Genomic DNA, 26,061 nt, shown 5'->3' on the forward strand with positions numbered 1-26,061 from the left:
GGGGACGCCACGCCTGAGTAAACTGGTGGAAAAGCTCCGCCTCAGAGCTCTGCCTGGATTTTTATGTTCCCTGGGAATGAGAGCACGGACGGTTAGTTCATTACATCCAGAGCTCCTGAACAATGTGTCCTTATTATCAGCCCCCTCAGATGGACAGGGTTTTTACAACCATGTGTACATTTCATTAAATCCTCATTCTCACTTCAGCACCACAGAGAGGCTTTTGTTACTGCACGGATAAGAGAAGTGATGAGGAGGAGGAGGAAGAGGAGGAGGTGTGAGGAAGGTTTCTGTCAGAATTCAGCAGCCTGGAGTTTAAAAAGCTGAAACCAAACAGCTTTTATTTGTGCCAACGTGCTTTCGCTCAAGTATTATTTCTGAGCTATCTTTTAGAGAACACATAATTATGACTTTCATACTATCTGATGTTTACTTATTTATTTATTTATTTTCTAAATCTCTTTTTTGCTCAAGCCTTGTAAATCCTGGAAATTCAAGTCATGTCTGATAAGAAGAGGTCATCTGCCAAATTTTCAGCCTAAAACAATCAATCATTCCTGTGATGTTTATTTTGTTGAAAGTCAAAGAAACCAGAAAACCTGAAAGGATTAACTAAATGTGATTCTCTGTGTCTTCCTCAAACCCTGTATCTGCAGAAGTTACTCTGCCCATTAACAGAGTTTCTGCTTTCTTTGCTTCAGGTGGAAAAGATCAACGTCTGCTACTGGAAAGAGAAAGTTCCTGGGTCATACGACATTAGGAAACGTTTCCCCTGCTTCATACAGACAGAGTGTGAAGAGAGCAAAGAGCACATCTACGGCCTGCCCTCCAACGAGTACCCGGGTTTAATGAAGGTAAGACTCAGTCCTGGACTTTTTTGTGTTCCTTATAGAAATATGTAAAAAGGATTTCTGCAGACTTCTCACAGATTCCAGCCCAATCCAGTTTTATTTATAGGTCACATTCAGAAACAGCAGTAGAAGGCTGCTCCAGACCTCAGTGACAGTGTTGGGACGTATGACTGTAAAAAGGTCAGAGAGGTAGGATGGAGTCTAATCTAAGAATTGATCCTAAAATTGACAGGAAGCCAATGAATGGGGGTAAAGATGGGAGTGGCGTTCTCTCGTTTATAAGTTCCTATTAGTAGGCAAGCAGCAGCATTTTGGACCAGCTGCAGATGAGACAGGAAAGCATGGCTACCACTGGGAGGCAAGCTGTAGTAAAATGAAATCATGTTAAACTATCTCCAATTCTTTAAAAGACTAGGCTTCCCCTCAGACAGAAGCTGAACTATAATACAGTTTATCTGTTAAGAATTTGAAAATCACTGTCCATTTTTACCTAGAGAGTCCAGCTGCAGACCTGCACTCTCAGCCAACTTTCCACTCCTCCACTGTTAGAAGGAAGTGACGCCACACCTCCATTGTCAGAAGGAAATTCGTCATGATAGTAAAACATTTCAAAATAAAAGTTGCCTTCAAAACATTATTGGGTACACACTTTAGTTTTTCTGCACTTTGATAACCTTGGTTAACTCTATTCTTGGATAGCTTTACATACAAAAATAGAAAATATATAATGCACATCATCAGCAGTGTTTCCCCAACCATTATATAGGAAGCCACCCCTCTCAGAAATCAGGTGAATTTTTCTTTTTTACGTAACAGACAATACAGCTCTTTTTCATTTATCTAATTTACATGATGGGATGTCATTTGTACATTATCAAGACCACATTTTGCTTATGCTCCTTCGCGCATGGTTAAGTTACAGAGAAGCACACTCTGTATAGTGGATAAAGAGCTGGAAAACCACCACAAGAAACATCTCCCAGCACATTCCCTGCAAAACTTGAGCTTGTCGCTGCTGCTGATATCAATCCTTGTGTTTGAATATGAGCATGTAAACACACTGCAAAAACTGAAATCCAAGCAAGGGTTCAAAAATGGTCTTATTGGACTTGAAATGAGTCACATTCACCTGACAATAACAGAAAATGTCATGTGTCTTTATTTACTAGCCAATGGGATAGAAAAATATACTTGTTTGGTTTCTTGTTTTAAGACTATTCTTATTTCAATAGACTTGAAAAGCAAATTTAAATAGAAACGTGTTTGTTTTGCTCATACAAATGTGTCACAGATCATTTAAAAGTGTGCAAAAAAAAAAAAAAACACAGACCCACAGAGACCCTGTTTGCTCTGCAGAGCATTTAGTCCTTTGTCCACTTTGTGAATCATGCCATGTCTTTTTGGGTCGTTTGCACGATTTTAGTTGGTGCAAAAGCTGCACAATCCCTAAGTAAAAATGTTTCCAAAGACTTGGTTTGACCTCTCCCTTGCAAATCATTCTCCACTCTTTCTCCCTGTTTCCAGCTTTTTCCAGTCCCATCTTTTTGATAAGGGAATGCTCAGGAAGAAGCAATCATCTTTAGAAAAAGTTTCCATTTGTTGCTTTTGATATTAAACACAGTGTCAGGTTGTCTCCTGACGTTGAGAATCAGTCACTGTTGTTTTTCTGTTTTGACCAATCAGAGCAACCTTAAAGACGCCGCCTCTAAGGTTGAAGGAATGTCTCTCCTCATTGGATATTTTAAAAACAGTGACAGGATTGTTTTAACTCTGGCTGGTACAGTTTAAAACTATACAGTTTTCCTAAATGTAGATTTTTAACTGTGTGACTTCAAACAAAGACAGATTCAAAGCAGCAATAATAACGATGTTAATGCTTGAGTTCTAGGTATGAACTGTTTTGTAAAACGGTGCTAATGAGGACCAAGTTGCTGCAGCAGTATTTGTAAAATCAGCTCTTAAATCTGGTCTGTTGTGATAATTTCTTGTGTTAGTTTGTTGTTTCTTGTGTTTTTGGTGTGAGTTGTGCTGCATTTGATGTCTGGAGATGGCACGTCTCTATTCAGAGCATTATGGTGGAGCAGCGGGAGCTCACAGCCTAATAGCAGACCACATGCACCGAGGAGAGGAGGGGACAGATGGCGATGACACGTCCCATTATTCACTCTGAGACAGTCACTGATACTGTACGTGTGATATTTGGAACATTTAACATAGGCTGAAAACAAGACCATAATAATTACTCCCTGATATTTGTTCATTTCTTTTTCTTCTTGGTTTGGTTTCCATTGGCACAGACTCGTCAGAAAGTTTTCTAAGGCAGAAAAATTAATGAAGGGAAATGAAAAGTAGAGTTATTTTAATCTGTCAGCCTCCTCGCTGTGCTGTGAGTCTCTGTGTGAGTCTGTTCGTGTCAGAGCGGCTGACAGCAACACAACACAAAGCAGATCTGGAAGTTTACAGCTGGTGTATGTGACAGTCAGACAGTCTTTTCTTTACCCATTTACCTCGAGAAGTGAAACCAGCGGCCCAAATCAGTCACCAAGATGAATTATAATAATGATAACACATTTATTTATGCAGCATTTATTAAAACAGGAGTTACAAAGTGCTCTACATCATGAAATCCCAAGACAACAAGACTTTAATTTATGCCTTACTAGTATTCATGGAGCTGCTCATGAAAAATGACCTCGCTCCAACTCAAATTTGTTTCAAATGAAATCAAAGACTTAGTTTGTGGTTATTTCCTTTAATAGAATGAGATCCACCATCTTTGCAGTGCAGTGTTTTTGTGTAATCTAACAGTAAGAGAGAATGCTTATCAAAAAACACTGACAAGTCTCAGGAAATATTTTGAAATGTAGGATTTTATCAAAGAGCACAGTCTGTGATTTTAAAACATCAATGTTAACTGGATGTTATCTACTATCAGTTAATCCCACACAACATCTGGATGTTATGTTTCCAAATTTCAGTCTGTGTTTGTGCCAGATTTTGACCAAATTAAATATCAAATTTTATTTTTTTAAAACAAAGCTTTTCAGTGCATGGGATTCAACTGCAGCCTTTTATAACTTAGATCTGTTGTATTTTAGAAAGCTTACTCTCAGACATAGAGAGGTCATAGCTTTAAATAATTAAACAAAAAAAAAGTCATTGAATATGGAGACACGTTTATTGCATAGGGTTCTTTTTGAAAGACAGAGAGGTTTGTTTACCTGCTTGACTAGTTTCAACCCTCTTCCGGGGTCTTTGTCAGAAGCTTTACGTGATTGTGTAGTGACGTGTCATAGGCTGTTTTTGTGGATTTGCCAGTCAGCAGGGAAGCTTGCGCCCCCTACTGACTGGCGCCTTCCCCAGGACCGAGTCCCAGGTGTGGGATAGGGTGTACGCTCTGTCGTCCCGGTTCATAGATGTTAATGCGCGCTTCCTTATCTCGATGGCTTCTCTGATCCACCTATGGAATTTGAACCCTTTGAAATCGTATAAAACCAAGAAGACAGTATAAACCTTTTCAAGAGACACATTTAATTGAATAAAGTGTAGTTTTAGAGGTTCTTAGGACCTGCTCCACTCAGTGTTTGTAAAGGTCTTTTGATCAGAGCTCTGTAAAAAAAATGAGCCCAAAAATAAAAACTAAATAGGACAGGATATTTGGATTTGAAATAGAGGAAATCCTATCCATCGATAATTAAATGGTTATATTATATATATATCTCTCGGCTGGCCTGGGAACGTCTTGGGATCCCCCCGGAAGAGCTGGACGAAGTGGCTAGGGTGAAGGAGGTCTGGGCTTCCCTGCTTAGGCTGCCGCCCCCACGACCCGACCCCGGGAGATTATTTTTTTAATCTCCTGACAGCACTATTTACCACATTACGACTGATGAATGTACTTGAAAGTAGTGTCCATAAAAAAAACATCTTCTGAACAAAATTAACAGGATTTTGTTGTTTAAACTTGTGTATGAGAATATTCAATGATTTAGTCTTACCAAAATCTGTTTGAATTGAAAAGTGTTGCTTCTGTTGTTGAATATTGATGTGATTAAAATGTGATTAATTACGATTAATTAATTACAATACTACTATTATTGTAATACTACTATTACAATATATCGGTATCAATATCAGTTTGGCTGATGTGTAAAGGTGGGCCAATCTTTACTCATTAGCTGCCAGCTATTTTCAGAGCACCTTGAACAATCTTTTAAGACCTAAATAATGTGTTTTCTATGACCAAGTAAACACCAAACGTACTTTTTTGATTGTGTTAATCTCGGGCACTCCATCCTTTGATCCTTTCCATGATCGTCTTTTCTCACGATCACACTGCTCTTTATCTTTGAACACATCATCTTAGATTGTTGTTGTTTGTTTTGTTTTGTTTGTTTGTTTTATTTTTTTTATCAATATTGATATTGGTAAAAAATTAAGGCTGAACAATTAATCTAATATAAACCAACATCAAAATGTAATAGAATGCAATTTTCAAATCACAAAGGCTGCAAATTGGATCGCAATTGGATTATTTTCCAAAATCGTCCAGCCCTTGTAAATATCGTTCATCAGCCAATATTAATATCGGCATTAGCCAAATTTTCATACCAGTGCATCCCTTGTCTGAACAAGTTGATCACAGAGAAGAGCTACTGAACAGAGCCCCTGGTGCTCCTGGTGCTCCTGTGGTTTCTGTTGGCATCAGCTCTATTTGTGGTGATTTTCATTCAAATGATGGAAGTGGGGACAAAAAAACATCCAACAGAAGTTTAAAACCCTCTGGATCCCTGAATACAGATGCAGAATAAATGTAAGAGTGACTCAAAAGGTGCAGCTGAAGTAAAAACTCTTCAGTTTTAACACCAGATTCCTCCCTCTGTGTGCAGATCTGCTACCATGCTGGTTTTGAGGCAGACCCGGACAAGAGAGACCAGCAGACCAACACTTCTGACATCGACATCCTGAAGCGCTACGTCGCTCGCTGTTTACCTGGCCTGGAGCCCAAACCTGCTGTGGTGGAGAGCTGCCTGTACACGGTCAGTATGCTCAATGCACACCTGAGCTGGACGTGTTTCTCTGCATCATCACGGTGCATCAGATGAGATTAAGTCCTGGAAAGTGGATTTAATTGTGACGGGGGGAATCAGAGAATCCCCAGCAGGTCACTGTAACACTGAGGTAATGATCTAAAACGTGTAATGATGAAAAAAAAAAAAGGACCTAAATGTAATTTTAATGAACTCAATAAGACCATATGGACTCATAAGACATCCCATCACATCCATTAACATTTATAACCATTAACATTCATGTGCTTTAAGATTGCATAACATTAAACATGTTGGACCTCAGCTCTCATGATTCTTCGGCGTGTGTAAATGTGAAATGAACGTCAGGTTAAGACACATTATTCTCCCTCAGATTCTCCACTGCAGCGTGACATTTAAATGTTAGAAAAAAAACGTCCTCATGTACTGGAGGGATATTAAAATATTATGTGCAAATTGTCGTGACATTTAGGTTCAATCACGTCCTCCCCTGCAAACACTGTCAGTAAGTTAAATATGTTTATAGCAGAGTGTTTTTGGTTTCCATCCAACGCGCTCTGACTATAAAACCTGTAAGACTTACCATCGTTTGTGTTTATCTCATTATTTTAATCCCTGAGCTCAAATAAAAATGTATTTTACTGCAGCAGAAAGCTGAGGCCCTCCTCTGTTTAATCATCACAGTATAAGATGGTCGATAGAGAAACAAAGATCATCTCTGACTCTTTAGAGATCACATCACACAGGACGGGTAGGGAGAGGCTCAAAGACTCAGGATACTGTTCCTCATACAGACCTAATCAAAATCTCAAGACCAGCTGAAAAATTGTTAGAATTTACCTTTTGCACATTTGGATCTAAATGAGGTTTTAAGTAGAGCTACAATATGCAAAAGCAAGAAGGGGGAGTGTGACAAAAAACATTTGGAACTTATAATAAAAAAAAAAAAGAAATATAGTCTCTGACTAGTTGGCCACCCCTGATTTAGACCCATAAATAAGTCAATGAAAGCTGCATTTATTTGCTGTTTTTATAGGATAAAATTGCATTATTGAAATGTTAAAGAGTAATAAAATTGATCAGTCTGGTAGCTGGAGTTTGTAGCTGCGTTTCTTCTGCAGATGAAAATATGACGATGGAAAAATTGTGGTTGTCTAAGGAATAACAATTACTCATCATTCGATAAGCAACTGACAGCTTGTGTTAATATTTTCACAGTATAAATAGATTGATGTGCCAAGAGTGTTTTGTTTGGGAAATTTCCTCCCAAAAAATTATTCAAGACATCAAAGTTATTGAAAATTTCCGTGGGTTTCATCAAATTTTAGTCAAAGAGGAGGGATTGAGATTTTTGATTTGGATTTGTACTTTGATTACTCTTTATTCTGTCCCTCTGGTGCCCCTGTGGTACCTGTACGTAATATATATCTCAAAGAATCTCTGTTTTTCTTGAAAACCCTTATTCAAGCTTTTGTCTGAAACGCTTAGTTTTGGCTGCTGTCTCTTCAAGGCATCCTCCTCCACAACCCCCTTCCCTTCTGATTGGCCAGCCCTCTGAGGGCCTGTCAGGGGGCGGAGCTATGGACAGACCTTGGTGTTTGAGGCCCTGCCCCTCCAACAAGTCATGAATCAGTCTGCAGATCCCTATGTGATGACCTCATCTCTTTAGCATGTCTGCTGAAGACCTGGAGCCTTTTTTTTTATTGGAGTGTTTTGACCAGTTTACAGGCAGATTCAGGGATTTCCTCAACATATTAATATGAAGAGGTTTGAAAATGACTTTGGATCCATGTTGAAGAATTAACTCCTGACAGTAAGACGAGAGTATCATCAGCGTACAAGTTCATCCCCTGTCTGTTAAACTGTCGATACTGTACGAGGTGTAGAGCTGTTTGTTTTTAATTTACTGCTGGATGAGTCTGTTCTCAAGTGTTAGAGTGTGTTTAGGCCATGGAGAACAGTATGTGTGTGTGTGTGTGTGTGTGTGTGTGTGTGTGTGTGTGTGTGTGTGTGTGTGTGTGTGTGTGTTCTCTGCCCTCCAGCTCCATAGCGAGCAGCTTTTACCACCATCACACGCTGTGGCTGTGGGAAAGCATAATTTCTGTGACCTTGTCCAATGCCCCTGAAATCCTGACAGTCACGCTCTTTCCTCACATCACAGCGTCTGTTTTGTTCCATTAGCAGAGATTCTTTTAAGAGGACGCTCAGTGAAATTACACACAGGCAGGAAATGTGCCTTCTGTCAGAGGTCATTATGCAATCCCACCACACATTCTGTAATCCAGTTAAACACACTTTAAGCACATTTTACACAAAGACTTTGACAGGAACAGCTCCGAGGCCACACCACCATGAGAGAGGACTGTGTGTGTGAATGTGTCCTTGTGAAATGTTCCCAGGACTTTATGCAATTGTTCCCTTCACTGTTCATGACTCCATAAAGAGGAGAGAAGAGGCCGGGAATAGAGAGGCTGCAGATCTCTTGACTTAATGTGCAAAATGTGCTTTATTCAGAAGATCTCAGTCACAGCACATCCAATCAGCTGTTTCAAACTGAACAGTTTGTACTAAAACACTCTCGTTAATTAAATTTTGAGCTCTTAGAAACAAATTCTGTTTAGAAAAAGGTCACCGTCCCTATATAATCATAGTAACTGTAGCTGTCTATAATAACCACTTGAATTAGTAAGGTCTGAGTAATTACAGTTTAAATATTGAAACCATGATTTCCACCAAATATTCATTTAAAAAAAAAACTGAATTGACTATTTATCTTTTGAATCCAAATGTTTTTTTAGAGCACATTTCAACATTTTTTCCTGTAATACAGAATATATTCACACAATAAGACTGATAACTAAGTTAAAATACATAAAATAAATAAAACTTAAAAAAATCTGAACACACATTAAAGCATTTAAGTCAGGAAAAAGGACAGAAAGAGTAAACATTTTTTTTTAAATCAACATAAAATCATGAAGATGACACTACACTCATGTTTCTTTGAAAACCAAAGAGTTGGAGCAAGTTTTAAGACGAGGTAAAAAGATGAGGAATGCTTGGAACGTTTTGAGGAGATGTATTTTATTTGAATGAATGTTGAACAGATTGAGGTCGTGAAAATTTCCATCTGGAATTTTAATAAATCAAAAAACATTCTTTTTTTACTCCTGCCTTTACAGTTATCGTTTGAAAGAATTAAAAGCAATCCAGTAATGTTTCACTGTCTTATTCTGCAGGTGACGCCTGACCGTCACTTTGTGCTGGATCGTCACCCCATCTACAACAACATCGTGATCGGAGCAGGATTCTCAGGTAAACGTCAGGATACAACACAAAACAGTTGGACCAAATTTAGTAACAGTTTTAGTGACAGTACAATAAAATCCAAATTTGTGGCAATAATTCAGTTCACGGCTGCACGGTGGCGCAACAGTTAGTGCTTCAGCCCCACAGCAAGAAGGTCACCAGTTAGATTCCTAGCTTGCCAGTGGGCCTTTCTGTGTGGAGTTTGAATGTTCTCCCTGAGCAGGTGTGGGTTCTCTCCAACTTACTCCCTCAGTCCAAAAACATGCTCATCAGGTTAATTGGTCACTCTAAATTGTCCATAGGTGTGAGTGAATGGTTGTCTGTCTGTCTCTGTGTCCGCCCTGTGATTGGCTGACGACCAGTCCAGGGTGTACCCCGCCTCTCGCCCAATGGCAGCTGGGATAGGCTCTAGCTATACCAGCTAGAGCCCAAACAGGACAGAATTTCAGAAATTAAATGAATGAATAAATTCAGTTCACATTAAGTTCCACAACAACAACCACCAGCTACTGAGTTCACACACAAGCTGCTGCTCACCTGGACAGGTGATGGAGGCATAAATATGAACCTGATTGGCTGATATTTTTTGTGGGGTAGAAGTGGGGAGGTTGGTTAATTATAAAGTTGCAGTACATAGATGGAGTTTGTGCTGATTCTTTTTATTTTTTTCCTTATGCTTTTGTTGTTGTTTTTTATGTTTTACATTTACTTGGCAGTCCACTTATTGAGAGTCTGAGAGTTACCAGGAGCTCACACTGGCTGCTTCCTTTAAGTTACATTCAAACCATTGTAACTTCACAGAAAAAGCCGTAACTAACAGCTGAGCCCAGCTCTCCTCCTGAAGTGTCATTGATCTGTACTATATTTATTAGTCAACATAAAGTGAAAAAACTAAACCTAACACAATATTAATTCTGTTTTTAAAATATGTTAGAAGTAAAAGCTGCATTTAAAATGTCATAATCGCTAGTTAGTGTTAAAACCTGATTTTAACGCCTTTTTCACTCAATGTGGATTATTTTATGGATAAAGAATTTTTATTTTCTAGCATCCTCCAGCTGTTTTGCCAGAACTTTTGGTGGTTCAGGTTTTGTGTCCATAAATCTAACTCCTATTAGTGTCAGCTCATAAAATCCTGATCCTTCTCCTGCCATTAAAAAAAACATCCTGACATGTTTTTCTCATATCGCCCCCTATTGGAGAACATTTTCCTTGGTCAGAAGCAGAGTTTGATGTTTACGCAGCATGTAACACTGCAGCTGAGGCACGGGTGGGGTTTGATTTCTGTAGATCTGTAGTGATAGCGAAACAAACTGTGAAACTTTAATATTTTCAGTGTAAATCAGAAGAATCAGTCTGGGGTCATTGCAGTTTAACCTCAAAGCTCCATTAAAGGTGGTTCCTGAGATATTTAAGCCCTAACCAAAGCTCTTGGAGTTACCCAGGAATCCTCTGAATAAGAGAAAGATTTCTGTCTCACTATTTGGAGACTGCTGGCACACGATCTTCACTTGGCTGTTATCTCACTTTCATTTTTAAAAAGGCAAAATGCCACGAGGAGTGTCTGCGAAAAGAAAACGATAACCAGCGTCTGTGTTTTGAAGCCGGTGGAGTCGGGTGGAAAATATCGATGTCTAAATGAAAATGTCAGCAGCTCGACAAGACAAAGAGCAGAAAGGAGTGTATCTGGCACCTCGTACACCAGATGTGTGCTGATGAGAGCCAGCACCAAAACAGCAGCGGCAGCAGCTAAATGAATCAGCATCACTCGCTCCCTCCTCGCCGCCGAGGAGCTCAGAGCCAAGTGGAGCTCAGACGCAGAGAGCTCCCGTGCTTCATGTTTGTGAGTCTGTGGGTCAAAGAACAAGAGTGTGAAGGAGGAGGAGAAGAGAGGCTGTTCACATCAGCCGCAGAGAGAATCAGAGCTGCCTGTGTACAAATGCCTCCTCTCACAGACGCATTTCAATCAGCTTGATCTGAAACAGCCTGTTTCCCGCTCTGCTTCTGGTCAGACTTTGATCCTGATTGGATATTACAGAGAATTGGAGGGTTGTATATCACACAAGACGATACCATATTAGACCAGACATGCAGGACATCATGGGACAATGATTTCCAAACAAAGACTCCAGGGTCTTTTTTAAGACCAGTTGAAAAATTGTGAGACTTTACATTTTGCAGTTCTGGATCCTAAAAAGTTCAAAGTAGAGTTTCAAAATGCAAACAACAGTTTAAGTTATATAGGCTGTTCATGAGATGACCAAAAGGTTAAGACCACAACTCAAAAAAAAACCTGAAACCCCCCTAAAATAGAAATAAAAGTCTGAAACAAGGAGCTCCACCGTTTTTGTTAATCACTTCAAAAATTCGTTTCATGCTTGATGCAAGTGTTTCCAGGAGACTAGTGGGAACGTTGCTCCAAGTGGTAAAGATGACTTCATGGAGGATCATCCACCGTCTGGAACTGATGTCTATTTCTGTAAACTTCTCTCTCCATCCATCCCCAAATGTTCTCAATGTGATTTAGAGCATAGAACACTCAGGATGACCCAAAGAGTGAGGTTATTCCTCTGGAAGAAGTCCTTGCGTTGTCCTGTTGAAAAACTCAGTTATTACCACACAGACCAGGGCCCTCATGAAGTAGGCCCCTGATCAACCTGAAGCTCCATTGGTTCATCGAAGGAAAAAGCCCCAGATCTTGATGGCGCCCTCTCCACTGTGCTGTCATGAAAACATTTCCAGAGCATAGAAAACGGACGTCATCTTGCTCAGCTCAAAAAGAGGTTGCCACAAAAACTGCTCCCCCTGGTGGTTGGCTGCAGTATAGGTAAAAATATCCGGCTTTCCAGTCATTCCAAATGGGCTGTGGTCAAACTTTGAAAATTAATACACCTCGTAGAGATGTTTTTTATGTCTGATTGTTGTCGTGATTTTAAGATATCATTTGGCTGTCTTGTTTTCAATACCTCTTTTTTTCTGGAAAAGTTGCGTTTTCATTAGCTATACGAGGTTAAAAATGAGGTTTTACTTCATGTTTAACGATGATTGACAGCTGCCGTTCTTGTGTATTTTTGGGGGGGATTGTAAAATATGTCGGGAGGTAGAGTCAAGAAGTGATTAGACTCTCGAAAGAAAATAATTATTATTTCTGTCACCCAGCTCCACTCAGATTCTCCCAGAATCCCTCACAGTCTCTACTGTGCAGACTCTGGCTGCACAACTGCTTCAATGGCTGAGCCTTTGACGGGAATTTTATACAGTCTATGCTCCACTCACAGGGATCTCCTTGTCATGCCAGTAATGTTGGAACCCATCTGGATCGTCAAGGTTGAATTTTTTCTCCTCAGAGAATAAAACTTTCTTCAACCTTCCACTGTCCCATGTTTGGCACTGTCTGTCTAAGTCCAAACAGACAATTTTGTGACGTTGAAGGAGACGAGGCCTCTGAAGACAATTTTGTTCTTAAAGCCTTTCCCTTACTGATGTTGTCTGATGGTTATTGGGCAGCAATCAGTTCCAGTAACAGCTTTAAGTTGGGTAGAAGATTGTCATGTGACATGGTGGACAGCCAATCAGATCCTCTGGCTCAGCCCCTGTAAAACTTTTAGGTTTACCTCTTGACTTTTTTGCTCTATAACCCTCAGGATCTTTGAAGAAATTTTAAATGACCTTCATACTGCGTCCAACCTCAGCAGCGATGGCGCTTTGTGAGAGGCCTTGATTTTGCAGCAAGGAGAGCTGAGGCCTGCATCGTCCACTACAGCATAGAGATCGCGTATCTAATAAAGGAAATTTTAGCATATGAAAAATATCTTAAAGTAATCCAAAAACTGTGAAAGACAATGCAGACAGATGTTATTTTTTTTAAATGATATCCCTTTTGGAGCAGTATTTTTCAGAAGCTAATAAATTAAACCTCGTATAAAAGGATATCCTCACGCTGTTCAGAGCTGCAGCTTTTATAGAGTGTAGTATCTCCTCTGCTTAACATCCATTCAGTCTGGACCACCAAAACTATCCGGGTCTTCTAAGGACAGAGATCTTAACTTTTAATGAGATGCTCCTGCTCATTGTGAGGGTGAGAGCGTCTGTGCTCTGGGTCTGCTCTCATGTTCTTCTCTAATTAACATGGCTGAAGGCCCCAGAAGGCCGGCCTGGCTCCACCTCTCCTCTCCTTCACTTACCTTCAGTGTCTCCTGGCACTTTTCCATCTCCTCCTGCTCTCATGTCCTTTACCTAATTATATCTGTAATTAATATCCCGCTCACAAAGCTCTGCTTCCAGAGGAGCTCCACGGGATAAAAGGCTGAAGGACCCACATGACAATTCAAAAACGCTGCTCAAACGAGCTGCGCCAGAGCTGGGGAGCTGTTCTGTGAAAGTACAATCATTTCTGGAGCAGCTCTGAGTAAAGTAAGGCTGTATTTTACAGCTCTGCAGGGGTCATAAATGTACCAATATGAAAAACTCCTGGTCCTAGTGATGTCCAAACCTCTAGGATCCTCAATCCATTGCTCACATCGTGGGTGAGGGATCAGGAAGCTCAGAGCTGATATATGAAGATGTCTTAGACACAACACGGAGCTCAGGGCTGGAGAAGTTCACAGGGTTTTCTTTCTGCTACAGGAAATAAATGTGTTGCCTTCCTCCCCGTCCTTCACCGTGTGCATTTGTCATCAAAGCCCGACACAAGTGCTTTAAAGCGAGTCCTCGGATGTTGCCATGGCTACAAAGTCACCCCGTGGGCTCGGCCGTCTATTGAGCTCCCTCGTTCTCCTCCTCTCTTCTGCGAGGGGGAAAAATTCACGTGGCCAAACTGTCAGAGCCTGGCTTTTATGACTTCAAAGGCGGACCAGATCTGCGGGAGCTGGGAGACCTTTGTCAGACGGCAATGTGTCGTATTCCTCCAGCCATGCTGACATTCAGTTTTTGCCTCTTAGACCATCGCGGACGGTCAGCCTGCAGAAAACAGTCTCTCTGTTCTCAGACCAAGGGCTGAACGCACAAAGCCATTACACAGACCAGAGGGGACGAGGTTACAGAGTTTACCGTCTGATCCACGTTTAGTGGACTGAAGAGTCTCAACCAAAGACATCTCATCACAGTCACTCTTATTTACATTTCTCTGTTTTAAAGACTGATGCAGCTGGTTTATTATCTGCCTTCATGGAGACTGGAGTTCAGCGAGTCCCAGGGTTTGCCCCTATATTAGATGCATCTTTTTAAACTTGTTCCTACCTTTGTTTTCTTTTTCTTCCCATAAGTCCCCAGCTTTAACTAATTTCTAACCAACCTCTGAATACAGCTCCACTTTACACATATTAATGCTGCGTTTCAGTCAGAGATCATAAGGTAAAAAAGCTTTTTTGGGTTAATTTGTAGTTTTTAGATCAGTTTTAAGCTCATGTTTCCCCAGAGAATGAGATTCAGTTTCCAATAACACTTGATCTTATTTGCTTATTTGTTAGTTAAAGAGGGGATACAGTGTTTTTTTTAGTCTGTAGTCTGTCCTTTTTCTGTCTCACCATGGGTTACAGTTAAAAAAAAATATCCCTATTTTTCTCTGTGGAGTTTTAGAAAACCTGTACTTCAGCCTCTTTCTGAAACACTTCATTTTAGCTGCTGTTACTTTTTGCTACTCACTCCACAAACCGCTTCCCCTCTGATTGGCCAGCTCTCCGAGGCCTGTTAGGGGCTGAGCTATAGGCAGACCTTGGTGTTTGAGGCCCTCCTCCTCCAACATATCATTATTAATGACCTCATAATTTCAACAAGTCCTGTGAAGATTTTGTGAAGTCACATATTTAGTTTGAACCTGAGGCTCTATTACTGGTGGAGACAAACTTTAGTGGACACTCAGGGAGCTACAGTTTTTTGTCTTTAAAAGTTTATTTTCAGACAAACAGCACCGTGCAGCCACAGACTCTCCCTCCTATTAGAGGATTGGTTTTGCCGTCGTTGACCTGTTTCTCCTCTGCTCACCTCATCGACCTGTCTTCCTCTCCAGGTCACGGCTTCAAGTTTGGACCAATCATCGGGAAGCTCCTGAGTGAACTGACGCTGGGAGAGGTTCCCTCCTACGACATTTCACCTTTCAGGATCAGACGCTTCCAGGATAAGACAAAATCAGCGTTATAGATCCAGAACAGAAATCTGTGAACAGTCTTAATTCATTCTGACTTTAAGTGAATGTATTTTAATTTCATATCAATTTGTTAATTTCCTGCTGTATCTGATTATAAGTGCTATCATCAAACCACGCAGAGTTTTTAAACTAAATGACTGGTTTTCAGTCAGCATTATGCAGCCGTGAGACGGTTTTAAGCTTTAGATTATCTCGTTAACACTTTATTATAGAGGTTGGCAAATTTCATCACACTTAGGTAGTAATTAGACAAAGTTTCTTTTTTAATTCTTTGAAATTACCTCCGAAATTTTATGAGAATTTAGTGAAAAGTAGCACATAACTTTTGGCCAGATTCTGTTTTGCAGTGCGCCTGTACTCACAGTGTCTATCACAATCAGGTAAGGCCAATTTACAACCCCACTCTTGGTGAATATCACATCTGAAGCCTTCAGTTGTATCATGTAAAACATTACAGGCCTAATCATGAAGGTTTATCATTTTGCATGTGATCTCAATTATGCTTATCAACAAACTGGGTACTAAAGAGCTTGGTGAAATTAAATAACAAATAGTTGACTATCAACTGCTTGTTGGGAAACTGAATTATTCACTGAACATTTCAAAGGTAATTATCAGAGGAAACAATGAACCTAACTTCTGTTTTCAAGAACTAAGCAGCTATTTATCACCTGCTTCTCTGGAAACAGCAGAAACGTTGGGATACTTCTATAAACATTTTGTGGTGGGTTGTGATTTAATTTCAGATAAATTATTTGCCAATTATCACCTTCTTACCCTAAAATTTGGAGTAAATTTCGGAGAACTGGGGGGAAAAAAACAGTAACCTACCAGTTGTGACTTGCGACAATAAATTAGGACGTTATTTTAAAGAAGTTATGTGCTAGTTTTAAAGAAATAGAAAAAAACTTTGTCTAATTATTACCTAAGTGTGATGAAATTTGCAGACAGCTAAAGTAAAGCGTTACCATTATCTCGAGAAATCTTTGGGAGTGGAATGACTCTAAATGTCATTTCAATTTTTGAATTCATGATTCAGTCCCATTCTAACAAATTTGCACCTTTGACAAGCAAGTGAATAATTGTAATTTTGAATAAACAGAACTATACATTGCCATAACAGCATGTTTTTACATTGTTTCATATAAAAAACAATAAAATAATCCAACATGATGACAGCTGATATGCCTTCATCAGTTATTCTCAGTCTGTGTCCCTGTGGCTAAGCTAGCATGCCCCATTTGCTGCAAACAGAGTTCTTTGGGTCTCGCAGCGACCAGATGTTGCTGTGGTTGACTTCAGCCTTCCTACCAGGGGCACAACTTGACCACTGAGCCAATCCAGCACCTGTTTTTTAACTCAATGTTTAACCTGTCTACAGCACTATTTGAAATTCAGCCCTAAAGCTTCATAGAGCATCTCACATTTGTATCTGAGGAGCTTTTCCTCTTGTGTATTAAAATCTACCAGTTAGCAGAAACCACCTGTTGGAAACGTCCTCTGTCTGAATTGTGATTGAACTAATCCTGGCTTCCTTTTGACCCAGGAACCCACCCTGACACCCTGACATTGTTGTACATTTGTAAGCGCACCCATCTGTGACCAATAGTAATTAGAAAAAGCTATAATCATATTGGCTTGTATGATTTCATGCATCACTGAATCTCCCAGCATCCCCCGTTTCACCCACTAAGTACATGGTTAAAAAGACATCAGCGGCGAGTCGTTTGTTTCTGCGTGGAGCCAGCTGCATGCTCGGGCTATTGCCTGGATCTATTTCCCCGTGTACCGGTAAACATTTTAATCACTAATCAGGCGGCCTATTACAATAGATAGTGAGCGAGGCCATCAGCGGGAATGAGGAAATTATGCAGCGAGGCGGCAGAGATCAGCCAGCCATTTGCTCCCTCGCCTCTAAGTGACTTCAGACGGATAGCAAAGGGCCATTATGCAAATAGTGAGAATTAGACGTACATTAAACATGCAAATGCAAATATTCAACTTCCAATGATCATCACTGGGTGAAGAAAACACCTCCTGCAACAATCTGAGGCATGTGGACGCTGCAGAGGAGAGACATCCTGTCTGAGCATGATCTACAGACATCTGACTGTCCAGTCTCAGAGGAGCAAGCTGTTCCTCTCACTGCTAATGGTTCCTGTGCAGAGGTTTGTTAGTGCAGCAGCTGATAGAGGAGGCAAAATATCAGATAATCTGATGGTCAAACGGCATTATAAGATTTGATCCAACAGCTTGATCAATGGAAGTATTAGCATGTGAAAAAAACACCATGAGGTCTGAACTACCAAGTATCAGAAATAAACTACTATATTTTCAATCCTGGACATCTTTCCAACGTTAAAAGGCTGAAGTGACTAAAAATGTTTCAGAAATCGCTTCATTGAGTGGATTCAGCCTGAGCTAGGTGAAGAGGCTGTTGTGGCTGCAGAGTGATCTCTAACAATGAAAACATGCTCACAGAGAGGTCATGTTGTGTCTGCTGCAGGGGGAGAAACAGGAATGTGTTGCATTCTTGAACAGAAAAAAAATTAGTCCTTTCTAACTTTAAATTAAAGAGCTCAGCACTCTCTGGCATCTTTTTTTATTTTTTTAGTGTTTGTTGAAATGGGCTAAAGTTGGTGGTCGAGCTGACCCAGCCAGCAGTTTGTGTACAGGCTTGATGTTTACAGAGTGCTTTGACAGACGGTAGAAGGGCAGAGAATCAGGGGGACAACATGAACCTCGCACAACCATCCATGAAAATGAAATCAGTCTTTCAAACAGTTATAACTTTTTTTTTTCAATTTGTCATAACTTTTCAAAATAATTAAGAGAACAGCCTTAAAGGGCAACTCCGGTTTTTTGACACCTGGACCTTATTTATAGGTGTGTGCATGCTCATATACTCACTCAGACAAACATCGTGCAGCTCGGAGTCCTTCAGAAGTTATTTAGATCCAACCCGTTTTAGCCGCACTTAGCGGGGGCCACGGCAAGGGAGCTTCAGCGCGGGACACAATCTCTGCAAAATCGCTCATTTCGGCTATATTTTTTCATCCATCGCCAGTGTTATCATAAAGTCAGCTCGTCTACCGTCTTCAGACTACGACTTCGAGTTTGACAGTTGTCCTTACCGGTTTGGGCCTGAGTACCTGGACAAGGAGCTCCATGAAAGAAGGATGCAGAGAGAGAGAGATGAAGAGCTGGCTCGAGAACAACAAACAGGAGCACGTCCACGACTCAATGCGGACTGGTGGTGCGCTTGTGGAAAGTGTTCACCTATGGCAACAGAGGAGGAGTGTGTTTGTGATAACGATGGATAGCAATGGATGAAAAAATATAGCCGAAATGAGTGATTTTGCAGAGATTATGTCCCGCACTGAAGCTCCCTTGCCGTGGCCCCCGCTAAGTGCGGCTAAAATCGGTTGGATCAAAATAACTTCTGAAGGACTCCGAGCTGCACGATTTTTGTCTGAGTGAGTATATGAGCATGCACACACCTATAAATAAGGTCCAGGTGTCAAAAAACCGGAGTTGCCCTTTAAGGGTCACTGTCTTTTCCCAAAAGTGTCTATATTTTAATATGCAATTGATTTTGTATAGATCACATTCACACTTAGGGAGCATTGAATGTCACATGATATAACAAATTTCACCATAAGTGGTCATGATCACCAGACAGTTTTTCAGGGGTTACAGTTTTCAAAAATCTATGTAATGTCCCTTCCAACTAACCACTTACCAACTCTTACACCATTTTGAAGTGTAAAATTTGGGTAAAAAGTAAAAAAAAAAAAAAAAGTCTGCAAAGTATCAGGTGATAAATATGAAGAAAGATGACAGTTGTTTAGGCGATGGAGATGCTGCGAACTTTGGGGTTTTGTGAGTCGGGTGTCAACGCCATGTCAGAGATTACTATTGTTATCATAATTATTATTATCATTATTATTATTATTATTATAATTATTATTATTATTATTATCATTATTATTATTATTAAGCCATGGGAATGACTGACAAGTAAAATAAATAAGTAAATTTTTGTTTGTGTAGTCTTTGAAATTATAAAATAACATGATGATAAAAAGGGGTTCAGATAATTCCCTCTGTTATAAATAACTTTTCCTGCTTTGAAGGTAATGTTACACAGGGTGCAGATGAAACTTTCTCATACACAAAGCATCAGCACAGTATGACCCAACGCCCATACTATGTGTAGTATGCATAGTTTGGATTTTAAATCCTTGGAAAGGAAATAATTGGTTTGAGGCAAACACCAGCCTGAGATCATAGTGCCATAAATAGTGTTGCCCCTTCTAAGGATGTTACATCAAGGTGTTAAGGGGATGTCAACAAATAAGGGCATGTCCTTAAAAAAAATTGTTGGTCAGTTGGTTTCCAGTCATTTGTAACTTTTTCCCATAAACAGCTGCTGGGTACAAAAACCGCTGAGTCATTGGTGACATTAAACTAAACTAATGCTGCAAAAAAAATGTTGGTTGAAAGACATGGTCAGTTGATGAAACTGATAAATGTCACTTGGTGTATCTAAATTTTACTCAAAAGAAAATCTAAAAGCAAAAATTTAATTTTTAATGATTTTAAGATAACTGACCCAAGAATAGAGAGAAAACATTGATGTTTATGGCATCCAAACCCACATCATCAAGTTTAGGAAAAAAGTATTTTGAATAAACTTTGAGATTATTTTTAACATACAGTGGAGACGCTCTTTGGCGCCATCTACCACAGTGGAGGTGCAAGAGACGCATTGCACTTCCAACTCACCTAAATATGATTTATTAGTTTTACAAAAATATTGATATTAAGAGTTGAAATATTGATATTTTATCACAGGTCAAAGTCTGATATATTGCCATATCGATATTTTTTCACATCTCCACTAAATATAGTCTGGATCCACATCTGCTGCCTCGGTGATACACGCAGCTTTTCAGTCACTGCAGAGTGAGGAAATGAAATGTGAGCTTCAGGGCTCAGCTTCAGATGATCCCAGAGGGCTGCAGCCATCAGTGAGACCTGTCCCTCAAACCACCGCTGAGACTCTGAGAGGACGCAGAGAAAAGAACAACAGAGGAGGAGTGACAGGGAGAGTTTTCCACACGGCTAACTCTACAGTCCTCTCTGTCTCTCTCAGCGTTGTCATGGTGGTTTGAGGCAAACACCAGCCTGAGATCATAAGTGACATTTTCCCAGAATGCACACGGGCAGAGAGGGAGCAGTGATGAATATTTACAGGCCGACTGATGACCTGAAGGTTCCTCTGAATCTGACCCAGAGGAGTTAGACGGCACAGCTGCTGTCAGCGGTCACTCCAAGTGTGTGTGTGTGTGGTGTGTGTGTGTGTGTGTGTGTGTGTGTGTGTGTGTGTGTGTGTGTGTGTGTGTGTGTGTGTGTGTGTGTGTGTGTGTGTGTGTGTGCTGGTCCCTGCACTAACTGTGCAGTGATGCATGGTACAGGAGTTAGCTCAGCTCCCTGAAGACCTGTTTCTGTGTTGGCTGGAAGAGGTCCTGTTTGGAGTGTGAGAGGTTAAAAACACACCAATGTGTCCTGAGACGATGAAATGCTCTGCAGGAGAATTAAAACGGTTAATTTTAGAGCACAGTGAAGAAAAAAGGGCTGGGTATGATGGGAAAGAAGCAAAAACACAAAGCAAATGAAACAATGAAAGACAAACAGGACGGATCAGAGTCAGACTTTAAGACTGGGGCGACCACACCAGAAAATCAACTTTCTTTTTTGTTGTTTCTATCTCCATTAATCAAAGCATTTTAAATGATAATGTATCTGTATGGAAAGAATACTGCTGGTGTTTATTCTGTAAATATCTTGAAATAGCTGATCATATTCTGAGATTTAGGCCACGAGGTGTTAACCCGAATCCTCTCCCTGGTCTGTAGTAACCTTTCTTAAAATATCAACACACATCAGAAAAAGATTTCAAAAAAATCATTTCAACAAATCTGAAACAGAAAAAAGTCACTTTTATTAATGCAGCATTAACATGGAGTATCTCAGGCTTTAAACTTGTACCAAACAGACACAGCCAGATCAGCTAATTTTCTCTTATTAGGATATAACATCATGTTGGAGGGTCATCAGACTCTCGTCATTTGTAGGTCTCAGGTGGAAAAGTTTGGAAACTCTGGCTTTGACTTTGTTTGGACAAAACTCCCAAGATTTGAAAGAAAAAAGTATTTTCTTCGTGTTTGAAACAAATCTGATCCAAAATGATTCGGGTGCACACGGATCTGCAGATATAACTGTAAGAATGTGCACGCCAGGCCAGTGGCTGATAGTATAACTTCATAGGAGGAGAACCTGTGCAGAAAGCTGCTTTTCAGCAAAGAGATGAGTGCAAACAAACTTTTTATGCAATGGAAAAGTTTTCAGGCACTTTTGGAACAAACTGATTTGGATTTCCATTAATTAAAAATCAACAAATCTCTGAGATCTGATGCTGAACCCTGGGATTAGAAAAGGGAGTAATGTGAATGAAATAAACCTTTCAACAGACTTGAATGCATTTTGATTATTTTGGCGCCCTTTTATTTTTTTTTAAACTTTTACCAGATCAATAAAAAGAAAAAAAAATTAAAGCACAAGTTGTGCACGGAGTAAACTCTAATTTCACTTCCTGTGAATGATCCTGTCGCCAAGCAGCAGCAGATCTGTTAACGTTCAGGCTCCTGGCTGCTCTGATGGGAGGATGAGATCCCAGGATGATGTTTGGAGCTGCAGTGACCCTCAGAGGGCAGCGCTGAGGCTCCCAGGCCTTTCCAAACCCTCCTACACTACCCCAGAGACCAGCAGGGAGACCAGGTCAGGCTGCACACAGGGCCTGCAGGCTCCTCCTCACCTGTCCTCCCCACCAGCACACACACACACACACACACACACACACACACACACACACACACACACACACACACACACAGATCCCCTGCAGTGTGTGTGTGTGTGTGTGTGTGTGTGTGTGTGTGTGTGTGTGTGTGTGTGTGTGTGTGTGTGTGTGTGTGTGTGTGTGTGTGTGTGTGTGTATTCATGCTGTTGACCTGGACCTCTGCACACAGATGTCCTGCTGAGCCTCAGAGGCAGAGCACAGGTCAACACATGGTGATACACACTTCACAGAGAGGTGACCAGATCCTTCCCCCGGACTGCTGAGGAGGTCTGTGTGATGGTTTCTGAAAATAAGGGAAGGAAATGTTAAAAAAGACACTCTCAGAGCTGCTCCATTTTTGTAGTTTTTTTTCTTTTCATTTTTTTTTTTTTTTCATTTTTTTTTCCCTCCTTGATGGTGGTCAATTTTTTTAAGCGTTTTACTTCAAAATATTTTTTTTTCCACCTGTAATAACATAAGTTCTCTAAAAAATACATAAAGATGCTATGAGGAGGCTCTGTTTTAACTAGACTGCCTCACCTTCCTTCTGGCTTGGAGTCTCACTCACACTGTCGTAAAGACAGATCAAGGTGAATGTTTGTGTTGGAATTAAACAGAAATTGGATCAAAGAATTTTCTCTGTTCAAGGCAACTTTTTAACAGATACAACGAGCCAAAGTAAGGTATTTATCAGTACAGTTACATAGCACTGTTGCATGAAACGTGACAACAAGCAAACATTGTAGTAGCTGGCTACATGTAGCACTGCTGGCTTCCTGGTGCTCTGGCGTATCTATAGGGTAACGTGACAACAAGTAAACTCTGTCAGTTTTTTCCAGTAGTTTTATTAAGTTGCAGTTTATATTTTATTTATATTTAGCCCAGCTGGCAGTCTGGTGCTCTGAGACGTGTCTGTAATGAGTAATGTTTGTGAATCCTGGTTAGCTATGTCCTGCCAGTCATCTACCAATCAGAGCTAATGTAACCTCACTCTTCATTTTATTGATAGACTCTCAAGTTTGAACAGACCACTGCAGAATAACTACTGACTGTAGGTTGGAATGAACATTATCACAAACAGCTTAGTTCCTGTTTTATAGAGTGATACAGCCCAAGGCAGCTCGGGCTGTATCACTCTCTTGTTTACCTTTCTTCTGCTCTTCTGTTCTTTTTCTGTCTGAAAGTTAGGCTCCTGTGTCCACCACCACTACAAAATTAATCACAGGAATCGTTTTCAGCAGAGAAACACACAGATCTCTCTTCTCTCTACTAAACTTCGACAGCCAGTGTGGGGTTGCCATAGAGACCTAGACATGCTGTAAATCAATCCAGTCCTGTTTGACCTAGTCAGGCAGCTAAAAAGTAGCATTATAAAATAACCTGTAACCCATAAAATCGGCGCTGATAATCTCATTTTGAAGTGTGGATTATGATCAGGCATATGTTTTGAAGGAGGACTTTTACAAGATCATTTAGAAATTCCTCACAGCCCCTTTAAAGTTCTTATTTATAAATCAGGGGGTAAGGAGTAAAATGGGCTTTACAAAGTGTCAGAACAGTCTAACAAACAGGAAAGCTTTAACGTAAAACTAAGATTTAGGTTGAAGGTTTTCAGTCTCAGTCGGAGGTGGAAGAGGAACATCCAGCATCCATCGTCCCTGTAGGTATCAAAACCACCTCAAGCAACTCTGGTGGTTCTGGTCTTTGTTTATCCTGTCTCCTATGTCTCCAAGCCCTGACCTTTGACCTTTCTCTCATCCCGTTTCCCCCTCACGCTCTGCTCCCTCGTGTTCAGAGAGAACCTCTTCCAGGCGTCTCTTCCTCCGAACAGATGACAGTTCAGAGGATCTGCCAGGCGCTCTCCTGACATGAGGTCAGAGGCAACGAGAGCGAGTCGGCCAAGAGACACGACAGGCTGTCAGCTGAGGAGCCCAGGGGCCCGCAGGGGGGGGGGGAAGGGACCAGAGGCTGCATTTGGAAGGCTAATGAGCTCTAAGGAGGAGGAAACAGTGAAGGCATGGTATGTTTCCACTGCGTCTGCATGTCACTGTCTCTGAGGGGAAGGTGTGCGCTCTCCTCCTCCCTCTCCATCTTCAGAGATGAGCTACAGTGTCTGAAAGGCCAATTTCCATCGTGCAGCTCATGAATACTGAGCGGCCTCGAGGAGTTTTGATTAAAAAGGTAAAAAGGTCACAAACAGATCCTGAATTATCTTGGAGGTTTCAGGTAAACACTTAAACAGGGAGAGAAGGTAATCTTTTCATTTTTGACAAAGGAAAGAGACCGAGACAGTTTCAGAGGAGGAGGACTTTTTATTTCCTCCTGGTAAAAGTGAAGTTTGAAGTATTAACCCCACAGAGAAGTGTCTAAAATGACTCCTCGGAGCAGGAAGTGCTGAAGCAGCACAAAAAGCTGTGACATCCTGAGTGTGAGCAGCGTCCGCCCGCTGTCTGTGAAAGCTCCCTGCAGCAAGGCCTCTCTGACAGGATTCACTCTCACTTACAGGATCTGACCTCGCCGCAGGTCGCCTCCTGCTGGTCACTGCTTGTTGGCCAGACCACACAGCAGGCAGGGGGGAGCAGGTAAAGAGCAGAACGTCTTTGACCCGTGAAGAAGAAAGCGGCATGAGAGCAACCTCCTGGTAACCACACACATCCAGAAAACCAAATGTTGGAGAGGAAGTTCCTGTGGGCTGGGATTCACTTTGCTGTCAGAGAAACAAGAGTCTGCGTGAAGGGATTTATCTGGATGATTGAAACGTCAAAGAAAGAGGATTTTAAACCCAGAGGGTGGAGTTTAGAGCACCAATGAACATTACCAACGGCCCCAAGGTTCAGTGTTGGGACCCATTTTATTTTCAATCTGTATAAACAATCTCTGTCACAACTTCTCAAATGTAATGTTTCATTTATATGCAGATGACACCATTATTTTTTGCTGTTCAACATCACTCACTCAGGTCGTTGAGTTTTTACAAGCTGGTTTTAATGTTATCCAGTTTTAAACAGATAAAACCAAAAACTAGGTTTCCCCTCATGCAAAGGTTTTACCACAGATCATCAGAAACACTTTAACATCTAAAGAAAAGCCTATGGAGCAGGTTTTAAATCAAAGTACTTGAAAATAGAATCAATTAGCACAGGGGTGGCCAACCAGTTGGAGACCAAGAGCCACAAAAATGACCTTGATACTACAGAGAGCCAAATCACGCGCGGGGTCTTACAAACACACTTCCTCTCATACATAAACGAAATGACATCAAATGAAAATCAATACATTTCCATATTTAAAGCAAGATTGATTGTGTTTGTAAGCGTGTTTAAATTTGTACTAGAGAGGAGAAACTGAAACTTAAGTATCAATCTGCACACCCAAACATTGATCAACACTGATCCCACGATGGCATCAGTATATCAATATTTTGGATTGATCGGTACACCACTACTCTCAACTAAATATATATATATATATATATATATATATATATATATATATATATATATATATATATATATATATATATATATATATATATATATATATATATATATATATATATATATATATATATACAGTATATGAATTGATCGAAGAGCCGCCTGAAAGGCAAAGCAGCACGCTGAAAGGCAAAGCCACATGCAGCTCCCAAGCCGCAGGTTGGCCACCCCTGAATTAGCAGTTTGTATGAGCCAGGTTAACACCCCAACAGAGCAGAGAGCTAGCCCCCATCATCAAAAAAGCAAACATCAGGATAACTGCACCTGTTTGGCTGTTCAAAGGATGGTGGACGTCATGCTCATGTGT

General features: G+C 40.6%; 1 protein-coding gene across 1 annotated transcript in view; it reads left to right on the plus strand.

The window, feature by feature from the left end:
- The window catches only part of pipox (pipecolic acid oxidase), a 36,784-nt gene extending 20,258 nt beyond the window's left edge, over positions 1-16,526 (plus strand). Inside the window, exons 5-8 of the mRNA XM_074679788.1 lie at positions 702-854; positions 5,738-5,887; positions 9,139-9,214; positions 15,216-16,526. Of these exons, the coding sequence (XP_074535889.1) occupies positions 702-854; positions 5,738-5,887; positions 9,139-9,214; positions 15,216-15,346 (510 nt within the window). The 3' untranslated portion in view covers positions 15,347-16,526. The remainder of the gene's footprint in view (positions 1-701; positions 855-5,737; positions 5,888-9,138; positions 9,215-15,215) is intronic.
- The last annotated feature ends 9,535 nt before the right edge of the window (positions 16,527-26,061 follow it).

This window comes from Halichoeres trimaculatus, unplaced genomic scaffold (genome assembly GCF_033239565.1).
Source record: "Halichoeres trimaculatus isolate MK-OKI-2021-1 unplaced genomic scaffold, fHalTri1.1 fHalTri1_scaffold_9, whole genome shotgun sequence".
In the NCBI taxonomy this organism is placed as follows: Eukaryota; Metazoa; Chordata; class Actinopteri; order Labriformes; family Labridae; genus Halichoeres; species Halichoeres trimaculatus.